General features: G+C 45.0%; 1 protein-coding gene across 1 annotated transcript; it reads right to left on the bottom strand.

Annotated features, from left to right (window-relative positions):
- Window positions 1-3006: 3006 nt before the first annotated feature.
- Ccnb1 (cyclin B1) lies at window positions 3007-11089 on the bottom strand. The gene is made up of 9 exons (XM_021180223.3): window positions 10916-11089; window positions 10276-10446; window positions 10004-10159; window positions 8057-8239; window positions 6042-6200; window positions 5578-5814; window positions 5208-5348; window positions 4242-4352; window positions 3007-4039 (listed from the first exon to the last, which is right to left on the bottom strand). The coding sequence occupies exons 1-9, from the start codon at window positions 10934-10936 to the stop codon at window positions 3932-3934; spliced, it is 1287 nt and encodes a 428-aa protein (XP_021035882.1). The 5' UTR covers window positions 10937-11089; the 3' UTR covers window positions 3007-3931.
- Between the last annotated feature and the right edge of the window lie 1204 nt (window positions 11090-12293).

Raw genomic sequence — 12293 nt, 5'->3', positions numbered from 1 at the left:
CCGGAAAGGTCCCGCCCCTTCCGCCCTGAGTCCCACCTTCTGCTTCTCCCCTTGCAGCGGGTTGCCGTGGTTACCGCGCTGCGTTCCTTTTCTGAGGCTTCTTCCCACAATTGATTCTATTCCTCTAGCTAAGACTTTCACCATCACAGGCCATCGAAGCCTGTGGGTAGGGATAGATGGAGATGTGGCTCAGTGGTAGAACTCTTACCTAGCAGCCTAGTGCCTTGAGAAAACTTAGGATATAACTTAAGCTGTATCTTTAGAGTGGCCGGGAGGGGGAAAAGTTCTTGCCTAAACAGATGTCAACAGTCATCCTGGCTGGCGCTGTTATTGCCCCTATTATTACACTCCAGATCAGGGTTTGGAGAATGGGTTTGCCCTGCATCAGATTCCCTCCAGAACTGGAGTTACACGCAGTTGTAAGCCACTTGATGTGGGGGTTAGGAATCGAACCTGGGTTCTCCAAAGAGCCAGTGCTCTTAACCACTGAACATCTCTCTAGCTTCTGCTCTCACTTTAATTTTTTTTTTTTTAGAAAGGGTCTCATGCAGCCAAAGCCGATCTTGAACTATCAATCCTCCATCTTGCAAGTACTCAGCACCTGCAATATTATATTGAAAGGCTTTCTTGCTGTTCCAAGAACAAATCTAGGGTTCCTATTACAACTCCTGAGGGCCATACCTCTAGTTTAGTGGAGAAATGAATGCCTCAACCAGGAGGCAGTACTGGCACATGCTCCCCAGACTTTACCATGCCACAAGCATGCCCTTTCAGTTCCTGGCACTGGTACTCCCTCCGGCTATCAGTGAAAATTCTATCACAAACTGGGAAGGGTATCTGCAATCCTAGAGCAGGAGGTTGGGCAAAAATGTGATGAGTTCAAGGCCAGCCTAGGATACAGTGAGTATGAGACAGAGAACATGTCAAGATCCTATCTGAGGGTTGGGATTGGAAATCACGTTGAGAATTGGGTGCCCCCAAGTGTCTGCTGACTTGACAGGTTACACCTGAGCCTTGACGTTGAGAGGCCAAAATGCTGTACATGAGCCTTGCATGGTCACTTGAGGGATAAGTCCTTGCAGAACAAAACAGCAGCTCTTTGAAGGGGAGAGCTGTGATCCTTCATAGCTATTGTCCGAGTTGTTCATACCATGCTTATTGTTAACACAGTCCTGTTATCAAAGTACTACAGCTACCATTTTCTTTTTAAAGATTCATTTATTTATGTATATGAGTACACCGTAGCTGTACCGATAGTTGTGAGCCTTCATCTGGTTGTTGGGAAATCAATTTAGGACCTCTGCTCACTCCAGTCAGCCCCCACCCCTCACTCAGTCCCTGCTTGCTCCGGCCCCAAAGATTTACTATTATAAATAAGTACACTGTAGCTGTCTTCAGTCGAACCAGAAGGTGTCAGATCTCATTACAGGTGGTTGTGAGCCACCATGTGGTTGCTGAGATTCGAACTCAGGACTTTCAGGAAGAGCAGTCAGCACTATTATCTGCTGAGCCACCTCACCAGCTGTTAAGTGTATGTCAAGTTGTTACAAAATCACTTTGAGAGGCAGAAAGAGTGAAACATTCTAGCATTTAGGAGGGAGAGGAAGGATTGAGGTCCAGGCCACCTGGAGAGGCAGGTTATACAACCACCACATTCAGAATGTTTATCTTTGTGTCCACAGAAAACCACAATCAAATGCAGAACAAGCCCTGCCCCAACCCAGCTCATGTTATCAACACCTGTACTGAAGAGGAGAGAGGAGGCACAGATATTAGGCACCAGGGGACTAGAAAGACTGCTTGAAATTCTGTCTCCTCAATGTCAGGGAAGCTACACCCATGAAGTCTCAACACTAAACAAGCCTAAACCAACCTTCAGCAAGGGTGATAACACAGAAGGGGAAAGTCATGGGGCCCAATCAGGACAACTACAGTGGGCAGTGCTGAAATTATATACATACAAGGACTACTACTGAGCAGGTTATATGTTTATGAACATATGCACAACAATAAAAGCCAAAGGCCATGAACTTGAGAATTCAAGGTGAGGGTGGGTTGAAGAAAGGTAAAGGGGAAATTATCAAAAATCAAAAAAGCAGTTGATTTTTACAAGTGAAAACCCCAGCACGAGGGTAAGGACCCTCAGAACTATACAGTGAAGGCCTAACAAGAGGTTTCGAAGCGCTGGGTGTGGTGGAGCACGCCTTTAATCCCAGCATCTGGGAGGCAGAGGCAGGCAGATTTCTGAGTTCGAGGCCAGCCTGGTCTACAGAGTTCCAGGGCAGTCAGGGCTACAGAGAAACCCCGTATTGAAAAACCAAAAAAAAAAGTTTCTAAGTAACAAGATAGATGCAGATCCACTCCAAGCCAGTGTAACATACAGGTCAAGCCTTGCACTGGCAACTAAACATAAGTTCATGTAGCCAATCCTTGTTAAGCCTTGTGCAGCCACAAAAACTCTTAGAACTCAGTTTAAAAAATTCCTATTATGGGTTGGACAACTGGCCCAGTGGTTAAGAGCACTGGCTGTTCTTCCAGACAACCTGGGTTCAATTCCCAGTAGGCAAATGTCAGTTTATAACTGTAACTCCAGTTCCAGGGGATCTGACATCCTTTTTAAAAAAATATATTAAAAAAAAGAGAGAGAGAGAGAAAAAAAGTCCTATTATTACAGGGGAATAACACCATTTAGACCAGATATGTACACTTAAAAACCTGGGCTGGGATTACAAGGTGTGCACACTTCGGAGTTGGCTGACCTTGGCTGAAAGTCTAAAACTATGTTTATTAGCAACATAAAGTCTCCCAGCACTCGGGAGGCAGAGGCAGGCGGATTTCTGAGTTCGAGGCCAGCCTGGTCTACAAAGTGAGTGCCAGGACAGCCAGGGCTACACAGAGAAACCCTGTCACGAAAAAACCAAAAAAAAAAAAAAAAAAGTCTCCATACAACAAAGACAACATAAACAGTCAAAAGGGCGAATGAGAATTGTGAAAGCTTTCCACCAATACAATTTTATTCAACTTGATATCAGATATATAAAATAAAACAGCAAATGAGACAGGATTCTTTTCCAGGTGGCATTACAAGACAGGAGTGGCACCTTGGTATGGTGGCAGCCACACCCATCTGGCTGTCAGAGTTGAAAGCACACTCCTGGAAGAGCTACTATGCACGAAGCCAAGCAAGACATTAAACATCATTTAAGAACACTGTGAAGGACACTGAGAGAATGCACTTTAGTCCCACTGAGGGAATGACTGACTATGTTACACACAGTTTGTTCACACTAGGAAATGCAATATAGGCATTGAAAGGAACGCTGATAGGAATACTGTTGATAAAATGAACCCATATAAAAATATCTCCTTGGCAGTATATGCATGATTATATCTATACAGGATATACAAGAATATACCCTTATCTGTTGGTAGTGAGACTTGGGGGCAAATTCTTTTTAAAACACACCTTTAATTTTGAACATTCTATTTTCCAATTAAGAACAAATAAATAATTACATAAAAAAGATACTTGGTTTCAGATCTGAAAGTTGACAACCCAAGAGACAGTGGTTAAAGGTGGCAACCACTGGAAAATGGAACAAAGGACTAGTTGGTAGATTTAGAGTTTAAACTAGAGCGAGGCAGAAGACATGATGATATAAGGACACACAGTGAAGGATGTATATAGACATATAGGCTACAGATATATACATTAGTTGGATCCACTGTTAAAACTAGATGTAGTTTTTAATATACTCCTAAATTCGACAACTTCCGTTAGCCTAAACTCAGAAGCAACATTCAAATGAGTTAAGCTATGTAAAATGAGAAGTCACAACCTTTATTGAAGAGCAAGTAAACACGGTAGGTATCCTATGTACAGGCGGCACATGGTGCCAACTGCATCTGCAGACGTAGCAGTCCATTGGAGTTATGCCTTTGTCACGGCCTTAGACAAATTCTGAACTAGTGTACAGTTCAGCTGTGCCAGCGTGCTGATCTTAGCATGCTTAGATGCTGCATACTTGTTCTTGACAGTCTGTAAGAGAAAAGCACTGCTATCAAGGAAGAAGGGGGTGTGTTGGGGGGGAGGGGAATGTAATTATATTTTAACTTAAAAAATGAAATAAACAACTTTTCTATGGAGTCCTGGCTGGCTCTAAACTCAAAACTTGCCTCTTTCTGCCTTGCATGGTGGGACTATAGGCCGTTAACCAGCCTTAAAACTTCAATGGACTCACCATGTGCTTTGTAAGGCCACAGTTCACCATGACTACATTCTTAGCCAGGTGCTGCATAACAGGAAGCAGGGATTCTTCAGTGTAGGACAGGTAGTGCTGCAGAGTTGGTGTCTAAGAGAACAAAGACATGCTTAAAACACCGGCGGCTTTTTTTTTTTAAATGTATTTACTTATTTTAAATGTGCTCTGTCTACATATACACCTGCATGCCAGAAGAGGGCATCAGATCCCATTACAGATGGTTGTGAGCCGTGGTTGCTGGGAATTGAACTCAGGACCTCTGGAAGAGCAGTCGGTGTTCTCGACTGCTCTTAACCACTGAGCAATCTCTCCAGCCCATACTGGTGGCTTTTATAAACTTACTTTCTTTCTTTTTTAAAAAGATCTACTTATTATTATATGTAAGTACACTGTAGCTGTCTTTAGACACACCAGAAGAGGGAGCCAGATCTCACTATGGATGGCTGTGAGCCACCAAGTGGTTGCTGGGATTTGAACTCAGGACCTTCGGAAGAGCAGTCAGTCAGTGCTCTTACCCACTGAGCCATCTCACCATCCCTTTTCTAAACTTTCTAGATGCTATTTAAGAGTCTGGTGGGTGGACAGTGTGATTACATGTGAAACTTAAGACATCTCTTTGTCCATGTATACTTCTGGAAGAGCTTGAGCTCTCAGCACAATATTGTAACTGTGGCTACTCTACCCCAAGATCAGGATAGCACCCAGTACATGAGAAATGCACCTCCAAGGATGTGGACGGGCTTCTTAGATCACTTGGTGTGTGTGGCTTCCTTTCTCCAAAGGGTGTTATCCTAAAGCCTGAAGTTAGCTACAGAACTCTGAGATGGCAGTACAGCATTTGGGTTACCATTTATGTTCACACTCCTTCCGTATTAGGACCCAGGAGAGTGATCTAAACACCAAGTGGTCCGTTCGAATGCTTGGTAGTTTGGTGAGACAGCTTACCCATTCACCGTTGTCAAGAATTTTAAGGGCTAAGCAGAAAGCCCCAGCTGCAATTTGAGAAGGAGCAAAATGCACCATGTCGTAGTCCAGCATGGAGAGCTCCATGAGGTATTTGGCCAAAGTGTGCTGCTCGACGTCCACCTGGAACAGACCACACACCACTCTAAGCCTTCAGCACTAACTTAAAAAGCCCTGCCGGGACTACAAACTCTCAAAGACAACTGTCCCCAGAACGTCTTAAAAGTAACCACAGAATAGGTAGTTAGGTCAGCAGCCTTGTTTTTAAAGTGTCTAATGTATTTGACATTTTAAGTTAGCAGCTATGGTTTTTCTCATGTGACAAAACAAACATTTCTCAAGGAATCTGTACCTCTCCGACTTTAGATGCTCTGCGGAGGAAGTGCAGAGGCAGAGGGCGACCCAGGCTGAAGTTCAGAACTCTGAGAATCTTCATCTCCATCTGTCTGATCTGGTGCTTAGTGTACGTGTTGTTAGTCACAAAGGCGAAGTCACCTATTTCTGGAGGGTACATCTCCTCATATTTGCTTGCAATAAACATGGCCGTTACACCAACCAGCTGCAGCATCTTCTTGGGCACACAACTGTTCTGCAATGGCAAGTTCAATCAACAGAATGCACTAAAACATCTCAATTGATGACACCTTACCTCCCAAGAAAGGATTCAGTTTCAGGCTAGGTATAATAGCTCAGCAGTTAAGGTACCTGCCTACCATGTATGGGACCCTAGGTTCAACCTTAAGTATCCACCTCCCCTCCTCCAAGATTCTCATAGAGCTACAACTGAATAACTCTCAATTACTGAATGACACATACCTGCATGAACCGATCAATAATGGACACAGTCATGTACATGGTCTCCTGAAGCAGCCTAAATTTCATCTGAACCTGTATTAGCCAGTCAATGAGGATAGCTCTCATGTTTCCAGTGACTTCACGACCCTGTAGGTATTTTGGTCTAACTGACTGCTCTTCCTACAAAAGAAAATGTCAGTTATTTTAGAAACATCACGACATCTACCATCTGTGTCCATAAAGACCAGTTAGCAAACATCAAACAGCTCAGGGCAGAAGTTCACCAAGAAAGCAAGGTTTGCAAAGTCATAGCAGGTTCTTCAGACTGTTGACAGAGCGACCATTCGGTTAGCCAGAACGATTGCAACTCACGCCCTGTACCCATCAGCACCTCAGATCTTTTCACTCACAATTAAGTTTTATGATGCAGAAAAAATAAATTTTAGATCTGCTGCTCCATGTTATAAACTCAAAACACCCACAGAGCGTAACACCAAACCAAGTTCTGCAGCGTTAGAACACAAGGCTTTAGAAGTACTAACAAGAATAAAAACGAAGACAGCTAGTTTCGAACCAGATAGCTTACTGAAGACTACTTTAGAAAATATAGATGTGGGCTGGAGAGATGGCTCAGCGGTTAAGAGCACTGACTGCTCTACCAGAGGTCCTGAGTTCAAATCCCAGCAACCGCATGGCGGCTCACAACCATCCATAATGAGATCTGACGCCCTCTTCTGGTGTGTCAGAAGACAGCTACTGTGTACTCATATACATTAAATAAATAAATCTTTAAAAGAAAAATACAGATCTTAACAAAGAAAGGGGACCAGCATCACGGCTTCATGGGCTAAGGCCTGCTGACCCCAGGACCGACATAAAGAAAGGCACAAGGAGAACCTACTCTTGTTTTTTGCTTTTCAAGTCAGGGTTTCTTTGTCTAACCCTGGCTGTCCTGGAACTCACTTTGTAGACCTGGCTGGCCTCTATCTCAGAGGTCTGCCTCCCTTTGCCTCCTCAGTGTAGGGAATTAAAGGCGTGTGCTGCTGCCATTCTGAAAAGGAACCAACTCTTCAAAGCTGCCCTTTGACCCCCACATGTGCCCACTCACACAACAAGGCTTAAAAACACTATTACAAAAGAGATTAAAAAAATAAAAAACCCAACAGCTAAAACCAATGACAACCTGAGAGGACAGGGAGGGTTTAAACCTGATAAATCTACATTTAGCTATATATAGAATGTCTTGTTTAGAAAGATAAAAGGGCAAGTTCCATTAATAGAAAGCTTTCAGGGCTGGTCAGATGGCTCAGTGGGTAAGAGCACCTGACTGCTATTCCAGACTGCTCTTCCGAAGGTCCAGAGTTCAAATCCCAGCAACCACATGGTGGCTCACAACCATCCGTAACGAGATCTGACTCCCTCTTCTGGAGTGTCTGAAGACAGCTACAGTGTACTTACATATAAATAAATCTTAAAAAAAAAAAGAAAGCTTTCCAAGTAGGCGAAGGTGATGAAACCAACTTCCATCGTTCTCAGACAACGCACTCTGACACAGAAAGCCTGGTGTGGGACAGCCACTGTCCTTTAGTCATCTATCCCCATCTTAGACCCACAAGAATAGGACTTTCACATTTGTGACATGCGTAGTTTAGGAAAGTTATCTCCCTATATAGAAATTTTATATTCAAAGTGGCAAGTGCACTTCATGGGGTTAATGACTTTATTTTTTAGTGTTTCAAAACTAACAATAGCGTTTCTGTTCCCAACAAATACAGTGCTATTTGTTGTTAAAAAAATGTCAAGTGCGCTGTTGATAAAAATCTTTGATAGTTGAGTTGGTATCACTTTAATCCCAGCAGCCGAGAGGTAGAAGGATCTCTGTGAGTTCCAGGCTAACTGATCTATGTATATATATGAAAAACACAAAAAAATAAACCAAGTGTATATAGTGGAACACCACCCTTTAAATCCAGGACCAGGAATATTGATCCAGGAAGCTGCAGTTAGAGAAGGCAGACTGCAATGGCAATACTGACCTCCAGTTGTCTGAGGTAAGCATAGATATCTTTCACATATTCACTACAGAGGTTTGGGTCCGCTCCATCATCTGCATCTACGTCACTCACTGCAAGGATTACATCCGAGAAAGCCTGACACAGATACTCCTCTGCAGGCGCACATCCAGATGTTTCCATTGGGCTTGGAGAGGGATTATCAACCTTAAAAAAAGAGAGGCTCCGTGAGACAGGCTACATTAAGGGAAGGAAAGTCAGTATCTCAGTAGGGCATTCTCAATAAATGTCATTCATTTTACTAATAAAGGGAAAGCAGTTCAGACTCTTCTTGGGAAATGATTAACACTGGGCTAGAGTGATAGTTATAGCTGTAAAGAACATCTGCTGCTTTTGCCAAGGGCTGGAATCCAGTTTCTCTCCAGGAACCAGGACTCAACCTCAGCTCCAGGCTATCTGTCGCTGTCTCCCAGCCTCCTTGGGCCCTGTGCTCATGTGCAAACTCACATCCCACTCATGAAAAACAAATCAGACACGTAAACAGCAAAAACCTAACAAACAGAGCCAGGCATGGTAATCCAGGCCTTTAATCCCAGCACCTGGGAGGCAGATCTCTTTGAGGTGAAGCCAGCCTGGTCTCCATAGCAAACTACAAGGCAGCAAGATCTGGTCTCATAAAAAAAGAAACCTTGATTTAGATTAAGGCAGTTTAAAAGTAGGAAAAACTAGGCTGGCAAGCCCGGTAAGGGTGCCTTGTTGCCAAGCCTAACAACTGAGTTCAACCCCTAGAATCCGCAAGGTGGAAGAACTGACTCAAAAGTTGTCTTCCAACCTCTATAGCTGTGTACTCACACACAAAATACAAAAAAGATGGGAGCTGGAGAGATGGCTCAGCAATTAAAGAGCCCTCGATCTCCAGGAGGGACAGAATTCAGATCCTAGCGACCACACTGGGTGGCTCACAAACACTTGCAACTCCGGCTCCAAATAACTCTGTCTCTTCAGGCCTGACACACACACGATTGGGCACAGACACACAAAAAAGTACTCTCAATACTAGTAGGTAAAGCAAGTCAAAGGAACAGATAATAAAGTCATTTATCATCAGCTCAGCCCCATGTGAACTGGATTCAAAAGAATGCCAAGCCTGCAATCTTTATTCAGGTGTATCCAAGCTCCTGATTACAGAGAGCCCAGGCTAGCCTTGAACTTGCAATCCTCCTGCCTTAGCACAAGTGCTCAAATTACAAACATGCATCAACCATAACACCTAATAGTAATATCTGGTGCCTTTGATGTGTAGGCTTTTTTTTGTTGTTGCATTTTTGTCTTTTGCATTTTAATACTCAAGGACTGAACCCAGGGTCTCCTAATATGCTGAACACAATCTAACAGGCTACAAACTCAGGCAAACTTCATTTTTAGGCTTAAATGCTAACCCATCATCATTCCATCATTATCATCTTTTTTTTTTGTTTTGAAATACCGAGTTTCACTATATGTAGCTCTGGCTAGACTGGACCTTGTTACAGAGACTCAGAGCCCCACCTGCCTCTGGCCAGACAGAATACTGGGATTCTACCAAGCACCCTATTTAATTAATTAATCTCATTTCTCTGTCTGAAATCTTTTGAAAAATATTTTTTGAATATACCATCCCAGCATTGGAGGTGGGAATCTCAAGTTCAAGGACAGCGTGAGCTACAGACACAGAAAAGAAAATGATTTATGCCCACCCCTGTGTCCCAGGCCAGCCAGGAGTACATAGTGAGACTCTGGTGTCTACATAAAACAAAAAGCCCCACCATATTTATCTGCCACCATTTGACACAGGGTGCTAATACTCACCCCAGAGTCGTTAATGCATGTAAAATGTTTTTGCTAGCCACTCAATAATAAGTAATATATTTAAATGCTGTCATGTGCATCAAAGTGAAATGAAGTCAGAAGAAATAAAAAAGCTAAGTTTACCAAAATAGGTTCGGGAGAAAGCTTCTCTTCTCTAACATGTTCAGCCTCAGGCTCAGGCTCAGCAAGTTCCACCTCTGGTTCACACACAGGCACCTTCTCTACAGGTTTTGGTAGGACTTTAACAGTACCTTTTCCAGTACCTAGCGTTTTCGCTTCCTGTGGATGAAAGGGAGAGAACAGAAATGTTTTCCCAAGGGTGACAGCCAGAAGATGGGACCTTTTCAGGTTAATTGGGCTAGGGCGATAGTTGCCCTTTTCAGGGCGATAGTTACCCGTTTCAGAGGCACTCTTGCCTGTAGCTCTTCGCTGACTTTATTACCAATGTCTCCAAGAGCAGTTCTCGGTCTCAGCCCGGGCTTGGAAGCAGCAGTAACTGTCACAGGCACACGCTTGGCGCCTGCCATACTGACCTTGGCCTTATTTTCTGTGTTAATTTTCGTGTTCTGAAAGAAGTAAAAGAACAACTTGAGAAGGGTCCACGGCAGCCCCGAGGAAGTCACGGGTTAATTAAGGCGGGACCTAACTAAGGAAAGCAAGGGTGGTAGGATCTAGCCTTGTCAGCCGTGACAAGCAAGTTTCCACCCAAATCTTTCACCTCTTATCCAGCTTCCCCTTAAATCCTAAGCCACCCTAAACATGGTGAATTTACATCGGAAAGGATGCCATAAAAGCCTCTGTCGTAGACAGCTCTCCGGGAAGGCGAAGGATTCACCCTGGGCCTTCACCATTAAGAGCACAGCACCCACTCCCCACGAGTCCTGCAGCCCAGATAGGTCCAGAGGTCTTTTTCACCCTCCATAGGGTGGGTCCTCAGCTCCCCGGCCTCGCCGGAGCCCTCCGGGATCCCCCTCCCGCTCCGGGATCCCGCGGTCTTCTCCCGCCGCGACGACGACAGCACCTGGCCCGACTCACCCTAGTGACCCTGAGCGCCATGGCTCCTCCGAAAGCAGAGGTTCCCCGATCCGAGAAGACACCCTAACCTCTGGCTATCCACAGCTAAACACTAACAGCCGTTCCTCCGCAGCACGCCGGGAGGAGTCTGCCGGGCTCAGGTTTAAACCCCGGGCCGCTCGTTCCTCATTGGTCAGTTCGTGGCACTCGCTTTCTTCCCATTGGCGCCGCGGGTTCCCGTAGAATGCGTTTCCTGGGCGATCCCGCGATCCCACGTTCGGCGGGGGGCGGGGCCAGAGCGAGGCTGCTGCTGGCAGCACCGCCCACCCCTCGCGAGGTCAGGCTCTACGCCTGCGCACTAGCCGTATTGCTGCCAGCTGCCTTAGGTAAGCATGGCGTGCAATGCTCACTTGTGTGCTGTCCAAGCTAGCCCAGGCGACTCCGTTTGGACCTTAGAAAAATGACTGTGGAGCCGCCACGGTTCAGAAGTACGCATAGCAGTTTTGCTGTTGTCCTATTTATTGTTCCTCATCCTCTTCTATAGAAGTGCCAATACTATCTTAAGAGTTCCCGAAAGCAGCCGGGCGTGGTGGTGCACCCCCTTAATCCCAGCACTCTGGAGGCAGAGGCAGGCGGATTTCTGAGTTCGAGGCCAGCCTGGTCTACTGAGTGAGTTCCAGGACAGCCAGGGCTACACAGAGAAACCCTGTCTCAAAAAAAAACCAGGGGCTGGAGAGATGGCTCAGTGGGTAAGAGCACCCGACTGCTCTTCCGAAGGTCCGAAGTTCAAATCCCAGCAACCACATGGTGGCTCATAACCACCCGTAATGAGATCTGATGCCCTCTTCTGGTGCGTCGGAAGGCAGCTACAGTGTACTTACATATAATAAATAAATAAATATTAAAAAAAAAGAAAAAAAAAAGTTCCTGAAAGCAGCCGGGCGTGGTGGTGCACGCCTTTAATCCCAGCACTCGGGAGGCAGAGGCAGGCGGATTTCTGAGTTCGAGGCCAGCCTGGTCTACAAAGTGAGTTCCAGGACAGCCAGGGCAGAAAACTTATCTCGAAAAACCAAAAAAAAAAAAAAAAAAAAAAAAGAGTTCCCGAGACGGTCTTTAATATGACTGTTCCAACAGCTAAACAGCTATCTGGGATGGATTTTGAGGTTGATAGCATGAAGTTTTAGCACACATACACATAGTAAATGTTTTTTTTGTTTTTGTTTGTTTGTTTTTGTTTTTTTTTTGAGATAGGGTTTCTCTGTATAGGCCTGGCTGTCCTGGAACTCACTTTGTAGACCAGGCTGGCCTCGAACTCAGAAATCTGCCTGCCTCTGCCTCCCAAGTGCTGGGATTAAAGGCGTGCGCCACCACCGCCCGGCTGTAAATGGTTATGATAAGC

This window comes from Mus caroli, unplaced genomic scaffold (genome assembly GCF_978045245.1).
Source record: "Mus caroli unplaced genomic scaffold, Mus_caroli_1 scaffold_15, whole genome shotgun sequence".
Lineage (NCBI taxonomy): Eukaryota > Metazoa > Chordata > Mammalia > Rodentia > Muridae > Mus > Mus caroli.
The sequence above is the reverse complement of the archived record's forward strand: the minus strand, read 5'-3'. Positions and strand labels throughout refer to the sequence as shown.

Coding starts and splice junctions, on each gene's coding strand:
- Ccnb1 (XM_021180223.3), bottom strand. CDS start 10,936: ATGGCGCTCAGGGTCACTAGG. Junction 10,447..10,915: donor TGGCGCTCAGGGTCACTAGG/GTGAGTCGGGCC, acceptor TACTTCTTTCAG/AACACGAAAATTAACACAGA. Junction 4,040..4,241: donor GTGGCCTTACAAAGCACATG/GTGAGTCCATTG, acceptor TTTCTCTTACAG/ACTGTCAAGAACAAGTATGC.